The following is a 27,179-nucleotide window of genomic DNA, read 5'->3' as shown; positions in this document are numbered from 1 at the left end:
GATGTTAAGGAAAGGATACAGACTGGGCAGTGACCATCAATGGCAAACACCATGCTGTGCTACAAGAGCCAAGTCTGCATAACAAGCAGAAATACATGAAAAGGAATGTGAGTGACTGCCATCAATTTGAAAAGCTTGAGTGCAAACTAATTGATTTCAGCCTACAGTTCCTTGCAAATGATATAGACACGGGTGCAAAGGACCACATTAACAGTATTCACAGATACATTCCTCTTCTATTGCACATCCCTTAAAGTAATGTGGAAAATTTTAAACTTCAACCCTAGAAAACTCATTAAATGACAGTGCATTTTTGTTTTATTGCAAAAATGAGCCCTAGCAGAACGTCCCTTGCAGCAAATGGACTTTTTTGGAAGGCTTGGTCACAACAGCACAAACCCAGATTTCTAAAGCTTGTTTATAACAACTGAATGCAATAGCTCAACAGAAACTGTTGCCCTAGAAACCTCTTTCTGACCAAGTCATCCTAGCAATACTGAGATTCCTTCAGTGAGGAGGAAGATCAGGAACATTTGGAGGTACTGTTGAGAAGCAGAGACAGAAGTGAGGTTGAACTCTCCCATCATTCTCTGTGAATGGAAGGGGTCACTTTGAGGTCTATAAACGGCAAATAACTTCTTTACTGAGCACGAGCAGTGCAAGACATCTTTAAAGCAAATCAGTGTATTAGATAGATAAATGCAGAGGAATTTTTTTCTTCACTTTATAAATATCTGATAATGTCTTGTTCAGGATTTTGTTTTACTGTTCCCTGAACTGACTGTATTTTTACAGGGTATTGCCAGCTGTCAAAGTCCTGTCTCCCTCTAAACTAGCAAACCTTTAATCTTTGGGTGCAGAATTATTTTTCTACAATTCAGCAGCTGAGTAACCCCACAAACTCCTCAGAAGTAACAAATGAGCCTGCATTAGCTGCACTGCCATTTGTGGCAAAACAAGGACCTGCGTGGAAGTATCAAACAACAGCAACGCAGGCTCTCTGGCAGCAGGAGGACAATAGGAAAGTGGATCCCTTTGGAGTCTATGACAATGTAAACTTGTAACAGGTGGATGGTGACCCAATTTCCTTTTTTGTTTTTTTAAAAGAAGGAACTTATGTTGGGAAGATATACCATAGGCAGTAAACTACAATTGTACACACACACTTCCCAACCCTTACTTCCACTCCCAATAATAGCAAAGATAAACATGAAAAATAATATTAAAAAACTCTGTATTCAGTAATATTCACACCAAAGTATATGTATAGATATATCCATTAAAATTATGAACATTTCTAAATATATTTTATGTATCATACATATATTTATATGTATAATTACATATCCACAGAAGTAGTCTTGCTGTGCTAAAGCCAGCAGTAAAAGCAAAAACAGGTTTCACAATAGGACACCCATATATGCATATGTACTGGCTGTTTGGTTTGTGAATTTATTTACAACTTAACTATATCATAATAAATGCTTACTGTTCTATTGTACAAACGTAATAGTAAAGGTTTAGGTTTGTTTTTAAATACAAAGACTGCAAATGAATACATGAAAAAAATTACACACCATGTACAGTATTTATAATTTATAAATGCAAAGTTAAGACCTCTTTAAATTATTGCACTTGCATATTTTTTTGTTTTTTTACAAAGATAGTTTATATGTATCATATATATATATATACGTGTGTAAATATATATATATAAAACAAATTTTCAGCTCACTAAATGTAGTAAAGTTGAATGTTGTTAACCTTGAAGTTCTTTCTTCTTCACATAACAGCCCAACCTGAATTTTGAATATATATGAATCTACTCAACAAATCAGTTTGATCTACCCTAGAAAGCAGTCCGTTATTTTAGGTTTTTTGACAGAGTATACACCCGTATTACAATCGAGCACAGTTTTTGGTCAGAAAGCAAAATGAGAATTATGATGTGCCTTTGCTAGATTGGGATATATAACCTAAACTTTGAATGTGAACTTCCTTGTAATTGTGTGCAGAAAGCCTTTTCTGTGTTTATAATGAACAAATTAACTGTTCCACTTCACAGAACTGTTCCTATATCACAGTGTTTGAGGCAAATGCATTATTTCAAGAGGGTCATAATTGTTTTGAGCATCTAACAATCTCTACTTCTTAACATGAATAGTGCTATTTGCTATCCCAACAATTTTACACTAAATGCTCTAAATGCAGTCACAGTAAACTGACCACACTGTTCTAAATTTAAACACATGTAAGGAGTCTGTGCCACATAAAAAGATGAATTCCAAACTGCATGTCCAACGTAAATGTTTTACCAGATGGCCAGTTGTGAAAAGAATATTGCCATGAGTTGAACTATTACAGCAGAATGTTGAATGACTGTACAAAATTCACAGATAATTTTAACAGTGGAGTTTCTGTCAGTGCTGTAATAATACATGCAACATCTCAGGTAAGTATCATGCTATGTCAACTATTTTTCTCATCTAGTGCACACCTTTCAGGCATCATTTTATAATGCATTAGAAATGCTCAGATATGGCTTCAAACAATCATTTTACGTTTATCAAGCTAGGAAAGGAAAAGTAATTGGAATTACTAACAAAAATAACACCATTCTGGGAGTATCAACATTTTAGGAAAGGAGAAATCTTCAGGTTTTTATACACTCTCATGAACAAAACCAGTTTTAGTAGTACAAAAATGCAACAAAGAATGGCTATTGGTAGTTTAACTTCATGAGCTAGATGCCTTAAAAAACGTAGATGTCTTACTGCTCTATTTGTCTACGTCTGGTTAGTTCTAGAATTAAATCTCAGCGTGTAATGAGCCATGAAATTCAAGCATGGCTTCAAAGTTTTAAGTTTTGGGGGGTTGACTTTGGAAGTGTGGGCATAAGTTTATTTCTACAAAAAATTGACACATCCAAATCTGCACTCTAAATTCTAAGACACACTAAAATTTGCTTAGAAAAGACAGTCCATCGTGGTTATTGTTGGTCTGGGTGCTAAAAGAAAGTAGCACTTTATCATGAGTTTTCTTCTTTTACACACCTGGAAACCAAACCAAACAACAACCACTGTTGCCTAAATTCTTAACTCTAATCTACAGTATTTTATAGCAAGCACATCTTTTATGTGGTGTGGATAGCTTTATGTTAGAAACAATACCTTAGCTTGAGACATTAATAGAACAACTTATTGCCAATTTGACAAATTTGTTAGGAAAATATGTTCTGTAGCAGTACTTATAAACTTCAGAATATAAAATGTGATACTGCCAAATACTTTGAATGGTAAGTAACAGAACTAGGGAAGTTATCTTGAGTGAGTAAAAGATCACTTAAAAAGGGGGAGAATAACAGTAGATATACTTAGCCCATGAATAGAAAATGTTATACACAGTAGTTTGGGTTATCAGAATTTCAGAGTATTTCTGTAGTCACCAGACTTTGGATAATTTTCATGCAAAGAGTAGGAATCATGGATTGTGCCTCAAGTACTTAGATGAAACGTAGCATCTACAAGATTTAGAACTGCTAAGCAGAGCTACTAGTATTCATTCTACTTCGGTGCAATTGGTCCTGCCATTTCTTTGTTATTCCCAAAGAGTTTGCTGTGGTTAGCTATGAATTTCTGCACTTGGATTGGCAAAAACTGAAAAAAATTATGGGGTTGCAGCTTTGTAACCTGTATCATACAAATGAGATGACTTCATATTAAGTTCTCAACCTCTGAGTTACCTATGTTCTGCAAAGGCTTACGTGCATTTATACATTATGGGATTATGTATTACAAACTGCACACATGTACAAATACTGGTATGTGCTCGACCATAACAGAAGGCAAAACTCAAAGAGTCCAAGTCATTTACATGGAACCCATAAGATGGCATGCTTTTTGGAGCAAAACAGCTCAACAGACACAAGATGTAAAAAGAGAACCTGTTTTCTAAGTCACTACTATTATTTGTTGCTATCACACAAAAGGCCATGTTATCATGGAACCACTACAAGAGTTAAAAAGTATCTGTGAAAAAGTATAGGCTGTATGTGAGAGGTATGCAAATACTGTGTTTTCACCTTTCATGGATCAATATGCAGATTTTTTTTTCTCATTATTTTAAAGAGAAAGATGAAGGCAAATTAAGTATTGTTGAAACATACTTTGTACAATTGCACTAAATTTAAAAGAGTGGCATGAAATTTAAGGTCTTAAAGCCTGTGCATCAGTTTGTAAGGCTGAAGCCTAAGTCAGCACAGAACTGTAAACACAGCATTTTAGAGTGCTTTTCTTCAGTCAGCTACTCTTCCATTGAGAAAGGCAGTTCTAAGCTTGGTAATTTTGATGAACTATGGGAAAAAGCAAACAGACAAATGGAGAAGTTTCTGAATTTCACTCACCTTGGGATGGGGGAAGAAAGCAGTAGAAAACATGCAGTGTCACTGTGCAACACAAAAGCTAATCAATACAATAACACTCTGACTTATTGTGATGGTACCACAATCCCTCTTATCAGACCTGACTTTTCTGACAAGGATTTTATTCCCAGCAGATAGTATTCTCCAGGTTATGTCTCTGATACCTTTTAAAATAGAACTCAGCAGGTAGAACTAAAAAACATGACTTCACTGAATTGTGAGCTAGGTAAGAAAATTTTTGCTGTCTCAATTAAATTTTAGTCTGATACTTCTATCACTATGGATACATAAATTCCAACCTGAAACTCTTTCTCATATATCAGAGATAAATATCCAATACTTCCAGTGTTTTAAGGGAAGAGTTGTCTAGGTTTATAAATCAGTCTGAAGAACAAAACATCACCACTGAGTTCTTTCACTGTTTGCCTTGTGAGTGACAGACAATTTGCATTATGATGCTTAATGAAGTATTTTAAACCTTTAACCTGAATGTTGGTTTTCCTTTAGTTTTCAGCAAGAGAATGCACTGTAACCTAAGCATGAATTGTAGTCTCCAAGGATTCTGCTGGAGTTCAAACTGATTACAAGTAGATCACACATAAACATTCACAATAGCAATGGGTATATTGTTCTATTTATAGCCAAGAACTCCCAAGTGACACTGGTGTTAAAGCCAGCCACAGTACGGTATAACAAAAGTACCATTGAAACCCTTACTAGAAAGATATGATTTAGAAGTACCCCCCTAAGATTTTTCCCCTTCCCCTAAGTTTTAAATTAAGGCCTCAGCAATGTAGCCCATGAGATAAGGCCAGTCTTTTATATTCACAAGTTGTAAGTTCTCCTCTGATAGCTGATTCCAAAACATCTGGGTTGTCACTTTACGTCTGTTCACTTTGTGTCACTGGTGTAGGTCAGGAGATTGGCTGCCAGAGTCATTTCGCTGAGGTAACTCCTCAGTGTTACCCTGCTAGGCAGATCTGCTTCTTAGCTAGCATTTTGTAGCTTTTCTTTTCCTGTTTCCTTTTTTTTTTTTTTTTTTTTTTTCCAAATAAAAATAAAGCAAAACAAAAAACAACCTCCAGAACAAGAATGGATGCTTTTCAGGTTAAAGCAATCTGTTGCTGCTGTTCAGTCATCAATCTTCACAGGAAGTGAATCTGAGGCCCCAGAAGCAAGGGACTGAGAGGGAATCCACACAGAGGCTTCTTCACCTCTTGTTACTTTCTCCCATTGGTTGAGATTGTCCCTGGAGATGGAAAAAAAAAATCAAAGATATAAAGCAACGTTCATTGGCATATTAGGAATTTTTTCCTAACTATACTGTCCACTGTACCATACTTCGAGATACAGTTTTATGCTGTATGTAAGCACCTACCTGTATGCCATCAGACTTTTATAATCTTTACATTATTTCATTATTTGCCTTCAGTTATTTCACTTCGTAATAATTCTTTGTGGCTCATATTCATGTTGACTGAATATATGCCTACAGCGTATCTTCTCCAGAACAAGCCCTGGAGCAAGAGGCCAGCAGCTTCTTCCATTATGAATTTCTAGTCCTCGTGGTGGCAAAGAAAACCCAGCTATGACCCAATAGAGTCACATCTGAAAAAACTCAAACACAGTCTGGAGACAAGCTGCCTTCATCATTGCAGCCTTCATGGATTTTACCACAGCATATTTCTGCCCTTTTAAAAGCCACTGCACAGATCAGGACTTACGCCAGGAAACTTCCTTCACTGGAAACCACAGAAGCACATTAACACTTCTGCAACTCTTTCACTACCTGACAGTGTATAAGATGTTGCAAGCCAACATCATAGTATCAACTTTCAATAACTAATGTAGTAATCATACTATCAATCCACTACATTCAACAAGTGCCCGAAGTCTGGACTTTGAGTTTTAGATAGGCTGAGAGAGAAGTATTTTTTTTCCACATCTCTCAGCTTAGGTAAACTCCAAGTCCAAAATTTGGTTCACAATTAGGCTGGTAGTATTCTAATAATGTTTAGGGAGTACGGACCCATAATCTTACTTACTGTACACTAGTACAGTGACTTGGAAGTCTAGTGATGATACAAAATTGCAGACCACACTTGCAACCTATGGCCAAATCTAGCACTCAGTCTTCAATGGCAGAGTGAAAGAGAGCAAGTACGACTGTTTCAGTTTAATACAATCAAGATACCTACTTACTAAATCAACATTTCTTAGATATCTTCAGTAAACAAACACCATGGTGAAATCATAATTGCCTTACATGCTATGTGTCACCATACTACACCAGAATTTAAGTGGCAGAACTCTTCTGATCTTTATGTCACAGCTTTGCTGAAACACTTCATAAAACAGCTGAAAGCACGGTGAACAAGTAAAAGAAAATTATGTGTTTTTTGCAGACAGAAGAAGGCAAGATCTGATGGAGTCTACTGAAGGAAGCTGGTGCCCTCTAGAGGAAAACCTACACTATTTTCCGCGGGCAGATGGAAACCTACTCTGTCCATGCTCCAGGCCAACTGGTAGTCATGAAGCCATTGTTAATATGGAGCTGAATTTCAGCTAATACAATAATGCACAAAGGATAAAAAAACTGTCACAATTTCTAGGTTCCTTTCCTGAAACTGGTGAAAGTAATGAGGAGAATTGCAGCCAAAATGCTTTCTGAAATATATCAGTTTTATCAAGAACCGAGAGACCTGAAACCACATGGAAAATTCTTTAAAATTATTTGATCTGAAATAAAGAAAAAAAATCACCTTACCCTCAAAATAAATATAGTATCCTATGTTTACCATCTTGGTACGCCTACTGAGTACTTGGACTATGAAACACACAAAAGACTTATTCCAAACACTGACACAGGTGTCTGGTAGTTTTGATCTACACAGAATGAAAGTAATATATTAAAATTTAGAATAAATTACTGAATAAGAAAACCTTGTTCTCAGCTGCCCCCTTACCTCAAGGAAATGAGTGACTGATACCTTTTTTATTTATTTTTTTTTAGATGCAGATAATATGATTCATTTGCCTTTGTGCTCCCAATGAAGCTCTGGCTCCTAAGTGTCTGGACTAACTGCCCAGGCACTCTCAAAATAAAAACTTTGGTGCTGACAAGCAGCCTTGGCTGCTTCTGCTGCTATTATTTGCACCTGGAGCCTGTGTTCCAAACAACTCAAGGACAAGACAGTTTAAACTCTGAGTTCCCAGAATGAGCACTGTTGGTGAAGGGGTCATATCAAAATCAGTTCAGTCAGCAGCTGAGGCAACACCAAACAAGAACGAGGCTGTATTACTCTCATCACACTAGATAACAGCTACCCATGAAAAATAACAGAAAACACCCTACACAAAATCATCAATTTGAAATATTCTGGAGGAGTAGCCTAAACCCCAAAATAACATACATTTTAGTAATTGGGAAGTTGAAGATAGATCTGTGTTCTCAATTTCCTACTCAACTCCCTCAGGCAGCAGAGGGTAATTTCAGAGCTAAGCTTAAAGCTATCAAAATGCTCCTCAGAAGACTTTATGCTAGGATGTGGATTTTCAGGAAGGTCTTTAGTCTTACGAAGATCTTAAAACACATCCACTCATCTACGCCCAGTTCTGTTTAATTGCAATCTAAAGTAAGGAATGTACAAGAGCAGGGTGGGGAGCTGAGTCTGTACAGAGCTGTCTGCAGTCAGGACAGTGCCAGTGTAGTTTTCACCAGTATCAGTATTATAACTATAATCAGAATTCCAAGCAATTCCAAATAACAAACATAATTTCTAGAAGAGAAAAAGTTCATATAATATCTGCCAGGAATCTGACTGTTATTACTTCAGACATCACACCCACTCCTGAAAAGATGTTTATGCTTTATCTTCAGGAGCATGAAGAACCCTTCATCTAGAACACATTATGTATGTGACTGCCTCGTGCTCTATAATTTAACTTCACATCTCCTCAGCTGAGTACTGAAAGATGCACCACCAAGTATTACAAGCCATTTTTGCAAATAAGCCTCATTTGGATAACTATGTGGCTGGAAAACAAAAGATATAGGTCTTCCCAGAACCCTGCTCCTGAAAAAGATTCTGTGCAGTATTAAGCACTCAGCCTAGCCTCTCTAAGCTTTAGGTCCCACTAAGCAGAATAACAACGCTGATTCTTAATAAAGATGTTGGCAGGCTTATGCAAATGGTTCTACAGTAAATACAAACATTTTTTAAGACATCCCATTTGATTGTGCTAGTAACAAACTTCCTTACATCCAGTGTTGAGGTTACTTTCTTAATCATACAGACTCTGCAAAGCATTTTCATGTGAAAAGCATATAGGTACTGATTTGGGGAGTAAAAGATGTTGACAAATAAGTAATACAAAAGAATGAAAAAACATATGTAAAGCAGTTTAACACTATTTGTTAGCTTGAGCAGAAACACATAACTGTAAATATTCAGGATAAGTATTACTCAATTTCTAATGGTGACTATTATAGTAAGGGATGATTAGTCTATGTAAACAATACAAAGCTATTTCTGACTGAAAGCATGATTAATGCAAAGGGCAATCTGTGTTGCAGTTACATGACTATTTAGCTTTCAGCTGCATGCCGTCAAGCAAGAGAAAGAGGTTAAAAAACTTTTTAGATCTCAGAGTACCTCTCCCTAAGCAACTGGATGACTCATGACCTTGTAAAAATTGGAAAGGATTACAAGCAGTTCTGTAGTTTACTTCACGTTCTCCTATTTCACACTGAAAGCAATTCCTTTTTTTGTCAGAGTACACATTATTCAATGAATGCGTCCAGTCCTTGGATGCAGGTTTGGAAAGAATTTTAAGTAAGTCTGTGGATGTCACAAAACTGGGAGGAGCGGATGACTTCCCCAAGGGCAGGCAGGCCCTGCAGAGAGACCTTGACAGGTAGAGGGACGAGTAATCACCAGCCACCTGAAGTTTAACAAAGGCAAGTGGTGAATTCTGCACCAGGGCAACCCTGGTGGCAAGTACAGACTGGGGAATGAGTGGCTGGAGAGGGACCTGGGGGTCCTGGCTGAGGGCAAAGTGAAGATGAGGCAGCAGTGTGCCCTGGCAGCCAGGGGGCCAGTGGTGTCCTGGGGTGCACCAAGCACCGCATCACCAACCCGACAAGGGAGGTGATTGTCCCACTCTGCTCTGCACTGGCACAGCCACACCTGGGGTACTGTGTGCAGTGTTGGGCACCACAGTATAGAGAAGACATCAAGCCTTTGGAGAGGATCCAAAGGAGAGTAACAAGGATGGTGAAGGGTCTGGAAGGGATGAGTTATGAAGAGCAGCTGAGGTCACTTGAATTGTTCAGTATGTAGAAAAAGAGGCTGAGGGGTGACCTCATTGCAGTATATGGCTTCCTCACAAGGGGAAGAGAAGGGACTGGCACTAATTTCTTCACTCCTGTGACCAAGACAGGACTCAGGGAAATGGTAGAAAGCTGAATCAGGGGAGGTTTAGGTTAGCTGTCAGGAAAAGGTTTTTCATCTAGAGGGCAGTTGAGCAATGTAACAAGCTCACCAGAGAAGTGGTCAAGGCACCAAGCCTGCCTGAGTTCAACAAACATTTGGATGACACTCTCAGGCACCTGGTGTGATCCTGGGGGTGCCCTACTCAAGGACAGGAGTGGGACTTGATGATCCTGATGGATCCCTTCCAACTCAGCATATTCCATGATTCTATGATTCAATTATCTATGATCAAACTACCAACACATGTATATGAGATCAACATGGCTCAGAGAGTATGCATTCCTACCCAGTACTGCAACTCTGAATTCCAAAACAGGATTTGGAGTTTGATGCCATTATGATAGGAACACACTCTACAGCATTTTGAAACTAGAAAAGAGTTAACTGCTATATTGTAACTGATGAAGCCACTAAAATATGCAATTATGAATACTTCCACATTACTCAATTTAGGATAACAAAATATTGCCTATTATTTACAATCCATTGTTACTTGTATAGCTTTTAAGGATGCAAGACACTGCTATAAGGATCACCTAGCCTAGCTGGCTGGAAAAGACAGGCCTTGGCAATTTCATCACAGTAACTGTGCCTCAGACCACTGCTTTAAAAAGTATATCTAGATTTGGCTTAAGATCTTCAACATTATTAGAGCCACAAAGATGATGAGGGAATCATGAGGAAAGGATGAGGGAGCTGGGGCTCTTCATCTTGGAGAATTCTGAGAGGCAACCACAATTATGTTCATAATGTTTTGTTTACTTTCTGCTACTTCACATAGATCATTTAGCCCATAAGATCAGGAAAGTGACAAAGTAGGTAGTTTTGCCATACAGATTCAAGAAAAAGTTCAATGAAAGGTACAATTCCAGGAGTTCAAGAGGAAAAAAAACATTCTGAAAGAGATGGCAGTAAGAACATAGAAAACCAGGCCTCTTCTCCCTAAAGATTGCTGTCATTTTATGAATCAACTGGTTTTCCTCAGAGAATTCTGATTTACCTGAAACCAGAACATCTTCATGTTAAACTTACTGTTGTTTCAACTGAAATTTTGTCAGGAAAGATTGCTAAGGTCCAGGATATAATTTTGGAACAGAACTACCTACAGAGAGATCCACCATCATTCCAGGGTACAAGGAGCCAATTGGTTAAATACCCTTGACTCCTGAAGGTCCCAGTCTACATCCCAACTGACCGATAGGAAAATGCTATATTTGCCACAACTCAGTGGTACTAACCTTATGTTCCCATTTACTCAGATATTTTGAGGATTATTTTTTTTTCTGCTTGTAATAAAAATATTCTGGAATTAATTAAAACTACCTGCCGAAACCACATATTTTTCCATGAAACAGAATTCTAGGCAACCCTAGTTATGAGAACAATTTTAGAAGTAAAAAGGACAGAAGGAAATCATACTGAACCAGTCTAGTTTGGGATGCATAAGCAGTGAACCTGTTTATCTCTAAATGCTTTTGGTGTCAGACACATTTTAATCATCTGTGTCTGCAGATCTGCATATAATAGTCCCAGCCAATAGTTACTGCCTCTGGGTTTGTGCATGGATTAAAGGAAGATGCATATCCCCTGTATGCAAATGCTAAAATTAAGTCTGTATTTCCAGACAAACTTGCAAAGCATGTTTGGCTTTTATTTAACCAAGCTACATGCTATGGGAAAAATTATGCATTTACTCACCTGCATGCTCGGAGTAGTGGCCCAGTTGGTGGAAAGATCTGTGCAAGAGTAGTATAACATGGGATGGCTACAGCATTGTAGAACCCAATCTATGAAAAACAGCAATGAAAAAATTTAGTTAAATGTTGCCAAATTGCAATACTGAAAGTTAACAGCCAACTAGGTAAAAGCTGTTGACTACTTAATTCCTACTTATGTTAGTAGTTCTTACTTCTGCATCTCTTCTGTATCATTATCTGAGTACTTTAAAATGAAGCACTAACACTGAAGTCTCTGCTAATTACAAGTTGCTTACATGTCTCTTATGATTAATATGGCTGCTTCAGATTGGATTTTCTACAGGATCTTTTATTATTCATCTGGTTTGCTTAGCGTCTGCCTGGCTTTTTGGTGGCAGGAAGCATATGCAAATGGCAGAGCCATATCTACAAATATTATTCTTGTGATTAAATTTTATTTATTTTAAAACCCAAGGTTAAGCAGCATTGCCAAAAATTGGTCAGATTCTGAATTGCTTGATGTCCTCCAGCATATGTATTCCATAGCTCCATTTATTTGAGATGTGAACGGCTTTGCACCTTTGGAAAGCTTCTAAAAGACGTGCACTGTGATCTATAATTGGTTTGTGATTTCTTTCTTTCAGTTCAGTGACGGATTTTTTACCATTATCATGTAAATCTATTCAGAGAACACCAAATGAGTAGCTTGTCAGTGATATTTGAATCATACAGACTCGGGGGCCTATGACAACTACTGTGTCACAGCTGAATTGTCATGACATGAGGGAATTTTTAGAAAATGCTACTTATATATTAGCAAGGATTACAGGCTAAATTCAGACCCATTATAACATCACTCATTTATCCCAGACTCTCATGATAGTTACAGTAGTGCACTACAATCCCTTTTTTGGGGCAGAAATTTTATTCTGACCTGAGAACCCAACAGTCTGAGCTGAAGTAATCATGATGTAACTGATAGAAACTGCAGCTGGTGAGAAGGCAAAACTGCACACAGCTGTGATGTCTGTTCAACCACAAATGTTTGCTGGTTTGCATAATGCATTGTTTTCTTTCTGTGTCTTTCTTGCTTGCTTGCTTGTTTTGTATTTTATTTCACTGAAAAATAGCAGAGTATCCATAGCTACCAAAAATTAAAATGCGACCTTAGGTACAGTGACACTTTCTGGCTCAACGAGAACTATGTTGCCATTGCAAAATATAAAAGATTTCAAGCGAACTAAGTTCAACTCTGATATATTCTGAACAAGCTTCTCTTTGGAACCCCAGTATTTAAAATAAAATGTGTCTTCTTAAAAGCCTGAAAGCTTTTAAGTTGAAATGCACATCAATCAAGGAAAGAATACTAAAGGCTAAAAGGCTCAATGGATTCAAGTTCTCAATAAAGCCAAATTAACCTAAAACATTAATTTGCAAGAGTTTCCACTTCTGTCCAGGTAAAGTACACAAAATTCCTTTTGTAAAAGGTGTAGTTATCTTAATAAACTATTCCAGACTGATTTTCATGATGCTGTGGCTGGAAGGGAAGTTGAGAGTTCACTCACATATAAGAAAACCTCCTGAAGTCACTTCAGGAAAGGCAGTGTACATATGTCCTAAGACGCATGAGCAGGAGGAACTAGAGAATATCTTTTGTTTCTGAATAAATTGCTCCCATCCCTTCCAACTCTGTATCCTAAGCATACTGCTAGCTTTAAGAGCTGTATTTTTGATGATGATAATAATGATAGACCTTTCATTTTCAACCTGAAAACTGTATTTCTGGGATAAGTTTTGAATGGCTGAAGCATGTGAACTGTTCCTTGTCCCTCCCTTCATTATCAGGCTGGCTTGACTTGCTCTCTTCAAAAGGGCTTTTTAGGTCACAGCTTAGTTTTGGCATTTCTATTTTCTTTAGGGGTTCCAAAAGGAGGAGCAAAAAAGAGGGTAATAAGACCCTTGCTGAGTCAGGAGCAAATCTGCAGTGCAGACTCCACAGCAGGAAGATGTTGAACTCAGAGATCTTACAGGAGTTGCACTGCAAGAGGTATAAAGCACAAGATCCAGCAACCCAGTGAGAGGAAGAGTAAAGTACAAGCTAGGCTCATCAAAGATGAGTACTTGAGGCAGAAATAGGGGTTTTTTGAAATTACATATTAATAAAAAATTGGGAAAAAACAGCTAATTTCTTACATTTGTGCTTTCACTCCATTAATAATTCTTCCACAAAAGTCAAGATGAATACAGACTATAATACTGTTTATTTTTCAAGATGCTCAAAGATAACTAATATAAGGTGTGGAAAAATAAACTGTTTCTTCTGTTTTTAGGCTTATACTATACACAGAAATTTAGTAATAATATATATAATATTTTATGCTAAATATGCAAATCATATTTAAATCTTATTAATTTAAAACTAATAACAATTTCCATAGTCTTAATTAATAAGTCATTAATCTACAGTGACTTCGCAATAATTTTTCATTTCAAATTTATTTTAAATATTGTTGTCAGTTTCAGAGTTCACTAAATGCTTTGCAAGTGCTAATTACTAACAAAGGATTAGAGCCACTGAAATAAAAAAAACACATCACAAATATATACGTATGAATGGATAATGGACAATTGAAATCTCTTCTCTGCCCAGATAATCAAAGGAGAAACTACCTTTTGTATTTACCTAAAAAAGTAAATTGAAAGACCCCCCTCAAACTTATGTTAAGAAAATACCAATTTTCCCTGGGGAAAGCATAAAAAAGCAGGTATTTCTGCACATTTTTGTGTACAGAACAATCAGTACCAGTCAACTGAAGATCTTAGAAATATACCCTTTATTGCTTACCCTCAAGAAACTCTTCACATTTGATTTTTTAAAATATTTATTAAAAAAATACTTAAGACTGATTGTTCTAAAACTACAAATATTTCAAAATCTGATCCTGGATATTTTAACCAGAACCAGAGGAAGAAGTTAATTTTGTATTCGGGATAAAACAGTGAAATCTTTTAGCCATGGGCTGAAACAACCACTTACTAAGTTGAAAGAGTGCTATTGAGACTTCTGAAAACCATAGGTGATTGTAGTTTTAGCTAGGGTTACAAGTGCAAAGAACTGAACAGGCGACAACAGCAAAGAGCACACTGTCATTTAAGTGATGTCTTTGAAAAAAATTTTTTCACTGCTGTTAAAAAAAAAATAAATCCTGTTTTCATGAAGAACATGGAATTCAGCAGCCTGCATACCCTAATGTCCAATGAAATATTCACATATGCAAAATATTTTCCCATATATATTTTATTAACACTATAAACAATTTATGTTTTTTCAGAGATGAGACAGTTCATACCTGACCCTGAGGGACTTCATCTTTTTTGTCTCTGTCCATCATAGGAATAGGTTGAATACCTGTTTTCTTCATTTCATCACCCTGGAAAAAAGCAAAGACAGAGATTAGGGAAAGAAAAATGAAGGCTACTGGGATCCAAATTGGTTTCCACCTTCTATTGCATGGTAATCTAAAAATCCAGTATTTAAAATAAAGTGGTACCAGTCTAAGGCAATCTCAAATCTGCCTAAGGATGGGCTCATTGTATGCATTCACCTGAAAGTTAATGTTAAGAAGCAGAGTTTGGGTTTAAGTCAATGTACACACATTTTCCCTGCTTCCACAGGCATCTGTAATAAAAAAACCCTGGAAAAATAAAATGGAAGAAATCGGTTCATTCTATCCTGTTCTATTCGTAGTTAGTCTCATCTTTTGAAACATTTTCAAACCTGATTTGAAACCTGCTTAAAGTGCTACTGAGTTTCTGTGGCAAGGTTTTGGTGGGGAAGGTGCTACAGGGATGAATTCTGTGAGAAGATGCCAGAAGCTTCCCCCATGTCTGACAGAGCCAGTGACAGCACTGAGAGGGCTGCTATGGGGAAAGTTAACTCCATCTTGGCCAGACCTGATACATCTTGAGTGAGGGAGAAAGTTTATGCAGGATAACAGCTCATACAGTATTTGTATATCTGTGTCCTTTAATATGAGATTCAGTTTACAGAGGTTTAGCTATCTGAAAGCTTGGGACATGCCTTAAATTGATGTTCTATGTTTCTGCTACAGTTCAAAGAATATATTAGGTTGGAAGAGACCCCCAAGATCATCCAGTCCAACCTTTGACCAACACCATAAACTAACTACTAAACCATACCCTTAAGGACCAGGTCCAAACACCTTTTAAATACCTCCAGGTATGGTGACTCCACCACTGCCCTGGGCAGGCCATTCCAATGCCTGACAACCCTCTGAGGGAAAAAAATGTTTCCTAACATCCAGCCTAAACCTCCCCTGGCACAGCTTACACCCATTCCCTCTGGTCCTGTCACAGTTCCCTAAGGAGATGAGGCCATTTCCCTCCTCTCTCCAACCTCCCTTGAGGTGGTTGAAGAGAGCTCTAGGGTCTCCTCTCAGCCTCCTCTTCTCCAGACTGAACACCCCCAGCTCCCTCAGCCGCTCCTCACAGCACTTGTGTGTGCTCCAGGCCCTTCACGAGCCTCAGTGCCCTTCTCTGGACATGTTCCAGCACTTCTCTGTCCCTTCTTTAGTGAGGTGCCCAGAACTGAACACAGGACTCAAGATGCAGCCTCACCAGAGCTGAGTACAGAGGGATGATCACCTTCCTATTCTTGATGGCCACTGAGTTCCTAACACAAGCCAGGATGCCATTGGCCTTCTTGGCCACCTGCACACACTGCTGACTCATATGAAGTCGACTGTCAGCCAATACCCCCAGGTCCCTTTCCAACTTACATCTCTCTAACCACACTTCCCCAGGTCTGTAGCTTTCCATGGGGTTGTTATGACCCAGGTGCAAGACCTGGAACATTTGGCCTTGTTAAACCTCACACAGTTAGCCTTGGCCTGCTGGTCTAACCTGTCCAGGTCCCACTGTAAGGCTTTCCTACCCTCCAAGGAGCAACACAGCCACCTATGGTGGCTGTCATCTGCACATTTACTGAGGGTCCACTCAATCCCCTCATCCAAATGATTAATGAACATATTAAAGAGAACAGACCCCAGAACTGAAACCTGGGGGACACCACGTGTGACTGGTCACCAGCCAGATTTAATTCCATTCACTAACACTCTTTCATCCCCACCATCCAGCCAATTTTTTATCCAACGTAGAGTGTATTCATCCAAGTCAAGTGCCATAAGTTTCAGAAGAAGAATGAAGTGAGGTAAAGTGTACGAAAGTCCAGATAGACACTGGGCATGGCTCTTCCCTCATCCACTAGATGAGTCATCTTGTTGTAGAAGGAGATCAGGTTAGTCAGACAGCACCTACCTTCTGTAAACCTGTGCTTACTGGGCCTGATCACCTGGTTGTCTTGTAGGCACTGTGTGATGGTACTCAATATGACCTGCTCCATAACCTTTCCTGACACCAAGCTCAAACTGACAGCTTTATTGTTCCCTGGATCTTCCTTTCAGCCCTTCTTATAGGTGGGCATTACATTTGCTAGTTTCCAATCTACTGGGACTTCCGCAGTTCACAAGGACTGTTGATAAATAATGGAGAATGGCTTGGTGAGCACTTCTGCCAGCTCCTTTAGTAGCCTTAGGTGGATCCCATCCAGTCCCATGACTTGTGCACATCCATGCAGCACAACAGGGCACCGATCATTTCCTTCATGGGGGATTCATTGTGCTCCCCATCTTGGTCTTCCAGTTCAGGGAGCTGTACCCTCAGGTAGCAGTTGGCATTGACAAAGACTGAGGTGAAATGAGCACTCAGCAGTTCGGCCTTTTCCACAGTCACAAGTTTCCCACCCATGTCGAGTAGAGGAGGGAGATTGTCCCTAGCTCTTCTTTTGCTCTTTACGTACTTACAGAAACAGTAATAGCATCTCCAGAAGACAACTTATTACATCTCTCTTGTAAGATTTTATCAAGCTGCATTTCAAGTGCTAATGTGCCCTTTCAAGGGAAGATTTTGGCAGCTTCATTTGAAGACAAGTTTGTAATATAACAAATTGATTCTGGTCTGATCAGAAGGTCTTTCTGCTTGACTAACTTGCAATTACCTTGAAAGTAAAAATGAGGGGAGCTTCTAGAAGTCAATTCCCTCTTGCATTTTTGACATCAACATCACCTATGAACTATGATCCTGCTCAATTAACCAACAAGATACAATCAGGAAGCTGTTTTTGAATTGTTGTGTGTATCATTCTCTCATATTATGCATTTCTTTCACCAAGTTGTTAGAGAGGCTAGAATCATTGAATCTAGTCTTTGCTAGACATTTATTGATGAAAGAAACAAAAGAAAGGCCTCCTTACTCAGCTGTCAGGAAAAGATGCCTGTAACGATTCCAAGCACAGAAATTCGGTGCAAAATTTGGTTTCATTTAATTTTTTTCCATTTGCTTGAAATACTGCAATTGATTGATTCTGAACTGTCTGCAGCTACCATAGTTTCAATTATAAGAACTTCAACACTAAACCATTTAGCACCATATGATTTTAAGCTCTTTGATTAACATAATATTGAGTGCCCGAGAAACAATTGCAGTCAGAGCTTTGAGAAAGCTGATTAGCCTCTGACCAATTATGCCAAAACTGAACAAAGCTCAGATATATGCTCACCATTCTACCTCAGATGAAAAAGGTATCACAGAATGGGCTGGGTTGGAAGCGAACTCTTGGGATCACCCCACTCATTCCACACACTAGCCTCAGCAGCATTACCTACAGCAGGTGACCCAGGACTGTGCAGAAGTTTTAAATATCTCCTATGATGGAGACTCCACAACCTCTCTGATAAACCTGTGCCACCGGCTGACCACCCTCACAGTGAAAAAGTATAATGTTTAGGTGGAACACATGCACTGGAAACACAAGTACATTCTTGTGTTCAGGATGTGCAAATACCTATGTGATACATCATGGCAGAAAATACTACTTTTATCCCTACAGTTATGCTCACAATCATTATGTTAAAGATGAAATTTTAAGCAAATAATTTTGTCATACTTGCAGTGCAGCTGTAATAAGTGGCTTGTGAGTCTCTTAAAATACACTGTAGAAAGGGTTTAACAACTGCCTAGTGTCTCAGAGAAAAAAAAATACAAGAAAAATGTTACACAAGTTTGTAATCCTATATAATTGATCAGCAAACATATTATTTTGCCTGAGTTGTAGCACTGTGGGAAAGCTTCATGCAGAGTGATATCAAGGTAAATCTTAGCTGAAAAGACTTGCAGTACTGGGCTTCCTTCTTTCAGTGACCTGATCTAGTGGGAAGTGTCCCTGCCCATGCAGAGGAGTTGGAACTAGGTGAGCTTTAAGGTTCCTTCCAACCCCCACCATTCTCTGATTCTGTGAAAATAGATCAGTGTGACATACCAACACAGGTGCTGCAACACAGACAAAATATTGTAAAGTGCTCTTGTTAAATAATTCAAGATACTAACATTATGAACACAAACAGTGATAAGAATTAACATTCTACCCTACTTTTAGAACTGTAACATAGACATTCAATCTAGTCAAATATACTTTCTAGAGTTTGGTATTTTTTGGGGTTTTTTTCCAACTAAGTAACAATTTGTGCACTGAAACACAATCCAAACTTTCTATTGGTTTAGATGTCCAATTTCCAGAAGCAGCTAGCCCCGTGTTTGTATTTGTCAGCCTCCCTGACTGGCCCAAAACATATGCACTTCTGCTGTGTATCAATTAATCTCTTCTTAAAGAAGATCCAGTAAATCACCAATGACATATTCCAGTTTCTATCAATAACTTATTTTATATGTACTCTATGCGGTAGCAATATAACAAGATCCATCTTCATTAAATCATCCTTGGATTCAAGCTAAAACCCGTGCAGGCTCATTCATATCCACAATTCCATCTTTACTGTTGTTGACTAGGAAAAAATCAGTTTGATCATTCCTTTCCCACTGAGTTCACAAGATTTGCATTAAAAATCTTTTCACTTGTATGTAAAAAAGTTGGGTACATAATCAATGAGGCACATCAACGTTATACCTCCATTATATCACTCATAAGAACATGCACTTGCTGACATTTTCAGAAGTGAGTACTGAACTAGACCTTTGAGCCTATACAGTGTGCATTTTTCAAATATTTTATTGTAGTCCAACTTGTTCATGCGATCATGTGAATATAAAAACACCCACAAGCCATGCACATCTTAATTTTATAATGAACATGCAGCAAGCAGGACAACAACCTCCACTCGATATGCATGCTACATCAACTCTGGAGGCCTGATTCCCATTTTAAACCTGTGCAAAACATAAATAAGCCCACTGAATTCTGCAGACTTCCACAGGGCACATAACAGAAAAGAACAACACACTACAATACACATGTAGTTGTAGTTCTGAAAATACAGTGTATTTTCTAAGGCTACATAATTTATTTCCATGCAACACCTTCACAATGTATTCTTTATTGCAGTCACTTTGGTTTTAAAAATTAAACTATTTGAAAATTCATTCCTCAGTGTAAGATACATGAGATTCTATCATTATTTATGAACATGATTACATTAGCACAGCTCATTGCCTTGTTTCAATTCTCAGGAATTGAACGATCTGAAGATGGATTAAATTTCAGTATATTAAAAAAATCATCCCTCTCTCAGACTCAGTTGTTGAGCTGGCTCACAAAGAAGATACAAATTGTTAGAGGACAGTTATAATGTGTGTCATATTTACATAAGCATTTCCTGGACTTAAGATTTATAAGTGTGTTTCAAGGCAGCTGACCTAGAAGTTTGTTTCATATTCTGTATTTTTAGAATACAAATGGACTCTTCACAGAACCACAGTTAGTGACTCAAAAAACCCATGTGGATTTTCTTCTGTGTTCTGTTGTTTGGTCACTTTGTTAGGACATACTTCCTAAATTCATCTTTAATAAACAGAAAAAATGCTGCCTGAAAATTAGAGGCTATATTAGGTCTTTAACCAGCTCCAGAGTAAACAACAAACCACGTGCATGCAGCTCTTTAAAACAAGCACATAAAGGTTGAAAAATACTTACTGTTGTGGGGTTTTTTTCTTCATGGATATTTCCATTTAGAAAATAAAATAAAGTAAACAAAAGAAACACACATACCTCCGCCCAGAACTCCGCATATATATCATTGGCTGTCAGTCTTGTTACTGGCCACAATTTTGTTACGGAACACAAATCACAAGCTGTCATCATCAGTCCAATCACTCTATCTCTAAAACGAAATTACGTTAAACTTTTAGTTTGGTAAAGAACTAATGATCACACTGCAAATTTTTTTTTTTTTTTTTTGCCCTTCCTCAGTACAACCAGCAGTGAAGTATAGATAGGACAAAATTTCTCCCATCTTGCTTATTCCTTCTTCCCTTGCTTATGATTCATTCATAAGGCACAACACAAACTGCACAATATAATCCCTGTTGTATTCCCTGCACTGTTTACAACCAGAGCTCATTGGCCATCTATCATTCATAGAAAAATAATCAAGGATGCCACCTGTTAAAATGCTCTTACATCCCTCCTTAATTTCCTGAAAATACAGTACGTCTATAAAAAGAAAGAAGATACACCCTATTGCTGCATTTCTATTTGTTCCACCATAAGGAGGACAAACTACTTCTGAGTCTATCTCAAGGTACTCTGTCACTGCTTTGTTGGAATGGATTTGTACCGTGATGGAACAAGAATTCTAGTTGTAACCCTGACCTTCCTGTACACTGACAAACCTGTTCTTAGAATAACCAAACAGCACCGATAGTATTATAACCATTATTAGAATAAGGCACACACAAAAACCTTATTTTAACAGTTTTCTAGCAATTGTCTACTATCCAAATCTATGGTTTATGAATCCAAGTTTTATTAAAAAAAACTGGAGAATTCATTAATGAATTCACATTTTCCACCCAGTGGGGAACAAGATGAGACTTAGGACACTTGTATCTGTTTTAGTAATGCCTGTTCCCTGAACAAAGAACACAAGCATGCCAATCTGATGCCAGTCCTTAAGAGACAACTGACAGTCAAATATACCAGGGAAAATTCACAAATTACACAATGTAATCAATGGATAAACGGTGAAGTGCACTCCCCCTGAGTTAAGAATGAGGATTCATCAACCACACAAAGGCCAAATTTAGTATTTCATTGCATATACACATACTGACTGGAAGCTCTGGACTTTTTTTCCCCATTGCAAACTGATATCCTATCTTCAGGTACATAGTTTTGCACTGAGGACAGGTAAGATAACAAAAAAAATACAGAAATAGAATATTCAATCACACACCAAATAGTTGTTATCCTTTTTAAATTTTATAGTCATTAAATACAAAATTTCTGGTAAATTTCATTTTTATATTATCAGGAGCTACCATATCTTTGTTTTTAAGATGCTGAGGTTTATTCAACTCTAATAAGCTACAGTTCCACATGGGGAAATAAGCTTTATAAAACTGCCCTTCCTACACAGTTGTAATAATTTATTCAAAACTACTGGCAAAAACCTGTAAAACTCCTCCTAATGAAGATCCTAGCACCAAAGCTACTTCTGTAAAGACACCAGAATCATGACTCAGTATTTTCCAATATCACCTCTCTAAATTTTTTCTTGCATTAGATTAATGACAGGATCCACTTTCCAGCAAAGCAAATCTGAAGGGCTTCATGAGCCCTTTAATGAAGCCTGTTACCAGGCACATCCCTCACCTAGGGTGCACTATGTTTTGCTTAAGTGGACAGTCATGTATTTATTCCATATGAATACATGCACTTGTATATTTTTAAAAATCAGAGCTATCTTAATTCACAAAGATTTTGATCTAAGCAGATTTCTTTCCAAAAAAGCATGTCGAAAAAAATAATTAAAAATATCTACATAAAAGTAAAGCTAAGTAATTATTGCACTATAACTTCTTCCCCACAACCTAACTGTCTGTGCACTAACTTTCCTGTGCAGATGATCTGTCATAGAGCAGTGCAAACACAAACCAACAGAAATCATTTTTATGTACTTGGAATTTTACACACAGCTGGTCATATATTACCATGTACACAGTAGGTTTTTGGGGTTTTTTTTTGAAAAATTAAATTTTTCTTTCGAGGACTACTGCCAAAGCGAACTAATACTGGTTTGCTGCTTTACCTGTGTGCTTGGTTCTTAAGGTTTAATGCTCCTGTTTGATGCAGCTCTTCAAGCTGTTTTCTGTTTCCAAAATAAAGAGCAAGGTCTGTGGCAATGATGGCTTTCCGGATGATCTCAAGTACTTGCTCATATTCACTGGAGCTCAGATTGGAGAAGACATTGTGCCCTTCCAGCTATGAAAAAGTAAAAAACAAATAAAAAGCACAAGCTCTAATTCCGAGATATTTCAGTCTTTACTTCACCAGACAGGTTACAACAGTTCTACAGCAAAATGACAATTTTCAGTGAAAATTCAAATGCTGACAGCCTGAAATTCCCATTTTTATGTTTCCTTTGTAAATACTGTCATGAAACCTATGACTAAGCCACTGATCTGGTTTGGGGACTACTTCAGAGCCCTAAAGGTATTAATAGAGACAAATGCTATCTTTTTCTTCTCTGATTTATAAGCACTACAGACACAGCACTTCCAGAAAGTATTAGCTTGGTGACTTATGATTCAATCCTGATCCAGAGCACTGCACTTCAGAGTTGATAAACTGAGTGCTTCACTCTGAAGTATAATTTTGATACTGCATAACACATAATATGGATAAGGAAATATCCAAGTTGAAGTATTAAATTAATTAGGTTTTCATAGTATTCCAAATTTCCTGATATGTTTTTCTCTATAGAAATAGAGATAATTATAATATTTTAAAGTATATGAACAGGTAGGGGGAAAAAACTGCTTTGTTCAACCATGAGTTGACTGACTTTAGTTCACAAGACAATGATTTCCATTAGGGAGGCTCTGGCAACACACCACTGTCATCTCTTCTCAGTTTCCACTATGTGTTATTGCGCATTTAACTGACAATATCCATGTACTATGATTGCTCATGAGGCTCTATCACATTTTGAAAGTCAACAATATTCTATAAGCTTTGGAAAACAACTTATCAAAAGTCTTCCTACTGTTGAGAGGAAACAGAAAAACAAGAAAAATGAGCTAGCCGTGTCAAGGTGTGCACAATCACAAAAAGAAAATATTACTGAAATACATCAAATGCAGATGTTTTGACATTTAATTGGTATTTGGACTCTAGCTCATTAAAAGTTTCCCTGAGTTTTGTCAAGCATTTACATAATTTGTTGAAAATAAATCCTCCATGGTACAGTCTTGGTTTCTCTCATCATTCTGAACATGAACATAATTTTCCAATATTTTTACTTGGATAAGTAGATTTATTTAGAATAATGAATAGAAAATACAATCTGTCTGTGTCTCAATGCTCTAAGTCATAGAAAATGATGTTTAAAAAAAGTTCAGAACATTTTAACCCATCATCAACACTTTGGGAGCTGGAAGTGACTACTGCTACTTCTCATGACCTAAGATTTTGGGCACACTTTCCTTGCCTAATCTATGAGAACAGGCTATTTTTCCTAATATTGAAATTATGCTCAAATCTGGCTTTGGAAGCTATAGAAAGATCACTGTGACAGCTTCTGTTAACACTACTGGGAAAGAACCAATTCTGTTAAATACTGACTAAAGCTGCCAGTTCTGAGCACGTCACTTGGCTTTTTGAGTAGCATATTAAGAGGACAACTTCTAAGATTTTATTCTTTCCCTGCTGAGCTAAAGTTAGTGAATGGACTCCTCTGTATTCCCAAGTATGGTGTACACTAGAAATGCAGGTGTTAGAGCAAAGCAGCTATCAAGTTTCAAGCAGTGAAAAGTACTGCAGCTTACATTAAACTAAAAATCACCGAGATAAACCCTAAAAGGCTTGGTAAGTTTGGGTTTTTTAATTTTGGTTTGGATTTTTCTTTCTTTGTTTGTGTGTTTAGAGTTTGGTGGGGTTTTTTTCAGTTTTTCAGTTGATTTTGGGTTTTGTTTCATTTGGGGTTTTTTTGTGTGGTTTTTGTTTTGTTTAATGTGTTTTTTTCTAACAACCCAGGAATTCAGTAAGGATTTTTGATTCAAATGAAAAATCCAAAAGCCTGCTCTAATCTACCTTTCCTGCTATTCATCACCCATGGGCACCTGGGTAGCCAGTGTTTACTCTACAGCCCTGACCACCTATCTCTCTTTTTACTCACACAGAAAGCCAAGGCAATGAAGTAGCAGGGAAGCTAAAAGGTTATCTGCCTTCTTGGCAAATGGGGTTTTCACTGATTACAACATTTTTGCAGGAAAAATGCAAAACAGTTTTTGATGAATGACTGAAATCTGCTCCATGCAGTCAGAGGGGCAGAGAAGTGTTAGTGACCGAGGAGTTGCTCACTGTGCAAAAATTCACATGAAGAATGAACACTAGAAATCTGATGAGATACCACCATGAAGGATTCAATTACACCCTCCTACATGGAGGAGCATTCAGAGATAAAGTTCCATTCTCTGATGAAATGTATATGATACCTAAAACCATATCACAAGATGTGCTTCTGAATACAATACAGAATATGTATTTTTCCTACATGGTGATTAGGTATTTAAGAAAATAAATATCTTCCCCCTGAAAGACCAGAAAGAAAGAAAAGTTAACAACAAATTAGTAGCGCAGTAGCATGGAAAGGCTGTGCATGGTAAACTAAAATGAGGGAGTGCAAGTATGTTATGGGCTGGCAGTGATTTCACCATTGAGAGCTCTCACTGTCCTAATTCAGCATGAAAAAAAATTTCATCGAGGAGAAAATATCTGTTTGTCAGTAGCATACATGGATTTCCTAAAATGCTTCTGCATGCTTTTGGTTTCCTATTCATTAAACAGACACATTACCTCACATAAGGAACAATTTTTCACAGAATGCTATCTTATTCAGGTTTTGTTGTTTGGGTTTTTTTGTTTGGTTGGGTTTTTTAAATTGCTAATTTCTGCATAACAAAAAAGCACATGCTAACAGAATGGAACAAGTCTAAACTTTTATGCGTGCAAAATTGACATTTTCTCCTTCATGCCACACATTCACAGAATTTATTACAGCAGGTTTTCGAGTGTGTGTGTCATGCTAACTTTTGCTAATAGTTGAATTTTCAATCAGAATTTCAGGATGGTTGAAGACTTTGTTGAAGCACATTGTGAGAAATACCTAAGATAAAAAATGTATTCTCATTTTCGAAGTTCGTATATCATTTTGTCACAGGAAAACCCCTCATTGACTCTAGAAGCTAAAAGCTCCCAAGGCAGGACATAAGCAAAGATCTTCAAATACACAGATTTTTTAATAACATCAAGATGTTGAGAAAGCTATGTTTTCCAGTGTTACTGAATGCTTGTGTTGCTAATTTTGGTATCAGCTTGCTGTAATAAATCTTCTGTTGATCTAAATGAGCACAATGCAGAGATTGAGCATGCTTGACAAAATCTACTGGGTCATAATGTGACTCCTATTTCCACCACTGGACTCCACTGCACAGAAGATGCAATTTCAATAATCCTACCTGCAGGATGGACACAGTCTGCGAGAAGTGGTGCTGTTCCATTGTGGATGTGGAATAGAGAGCAGCTAAAGGGTGATCAAATTTCTGAAGATAGCTGTTGCTGTAACCTCTGTGATCCAGGTCATGACACAGGCATGCAACTAAAAGACCTTTTCGCTTAAAAAAAAAAAAAAAAAAAAAGAAAAAAAGGAAAAAAAAAGATATAAAGTAAGATGTATTTCCTGCCCCTAGATGTCACTCTCTTCCCAAAAATATGTAAAAGCTACACTATACTTACACTGCCTTCAAAAAATACATGGAGAAATATTCTTAAAATTTTAGGATGTGAGGATGTGCTAAATCAAAATTCTACATCTAGTTTTAATTCAAATCTTTTTTATATTTTGACTGTTAAGAACATTGTTGAATAATCACACACTGCTGGAGAGATTCTGTTTCAGGAATAAATCTCAGTTTTAAACAGGTAGTCTGGTTATACACTGAATCCTTACCATGTTTATTTTAAAAAATTAAAAGCGCAGTTATTAAGGGAGTGAAAATACATAAAATATATGATCTGGTGAAGGCAGCTGCACCAAAGTCTAATGCTAGACCTACCTCTGCAATACTCCTTGAAAACACTGATCAAGTCTCCCACATGAAACTTTTCCTAGGAAGCCACTAATGTGAGCCACAGAAAGAATGATAATTGCAAACAAGGTAACACAATAATTTATTTCTTTGTTTAATTATTTCTTAATATCCTGAAGAAACCAAATCCCTGAAATCTCTCTCAACACACAAAATACATGAACACTTGAAAAAGTTTTTTCACACAGCAGGTGTGAAGCAGTCACTGTTGGCATGAAGGATCGCAAAAACATCTTTATAGACTTAGCAGCTTTGTCTAATAGTTGGCTATGATGAGTGTTCAACAGACAAGAATAAGGCTACACTATGTTGCAGGAAAAGAATAAC

At 37.4% G+C, this 27,179-nt stretch overlaps 1 protein-coding gene across 3 annotated transcripts in view; it reads right to left on the bottom strand.

Annotated features, from left to right (window-relative positions):
* Window positions 1–1,217: 1,217 nt before the first annotated feature.
* PDE10A (phosphodiesterase 10A) overlaps window positions 1,218–27,179 on the bottom strand; it is a 361,597-nt gene continuing 335,635 nt past the window's right edge. For all 3 annotated transcript variants that reach the window (XM_071740425.1, XM_071740424.1, XM_071740426.1), the window contains exons 17-22: window positions 26,223–26,378; window positions 22,793–22,965; window positions 20,752–20,863; window positions 14,963–15,043; window positions 11,614–11,702; window positions 1,218–5,669 (exon numbers count right to left, since the gene is read on the bottom strand). In XM_071740425.1, coding sequence (XP_071596526.1) covers window positions 5,552–5,669; window positions 11,614–11,702; window positions 14,963–15,043; window positions 20,752–20,863; window positions 22,793–22,965; window positions 26,223–26,378 — 729 coding nt within the window. In that variant the 3' untranslated portion in view covers window positions 1,218–5,551. The remainder of the gene's footprint in view (window positions 5,670–11,613; window positions 11,703–14,962; window positions 15,044–20,751; window positions 20,864–22,792; window positions 22,966–26,222; window positions 26,379–27,179) is intronic.

The sequence above is a fragment of the Heliangelus exortis genome, chromosome 3 (genome assembly GCF_036169615.1).
Source record: "Heliangelus exortis chromosome 3, bHelExo1.hap1, whole genome shotgun sequence".
Taxonomy (NCBI): Eukaryota; Metazoa; Chordata; class Aves; order Apodiformes; family Trochilidae; genus Heliangelus; species Heliangelus exortis.
The sequence above is the reverse complement of the archived record's forward strand: the minus strand, read 5'-3'. Positions and strand labels throughout refer to the sequence as shown.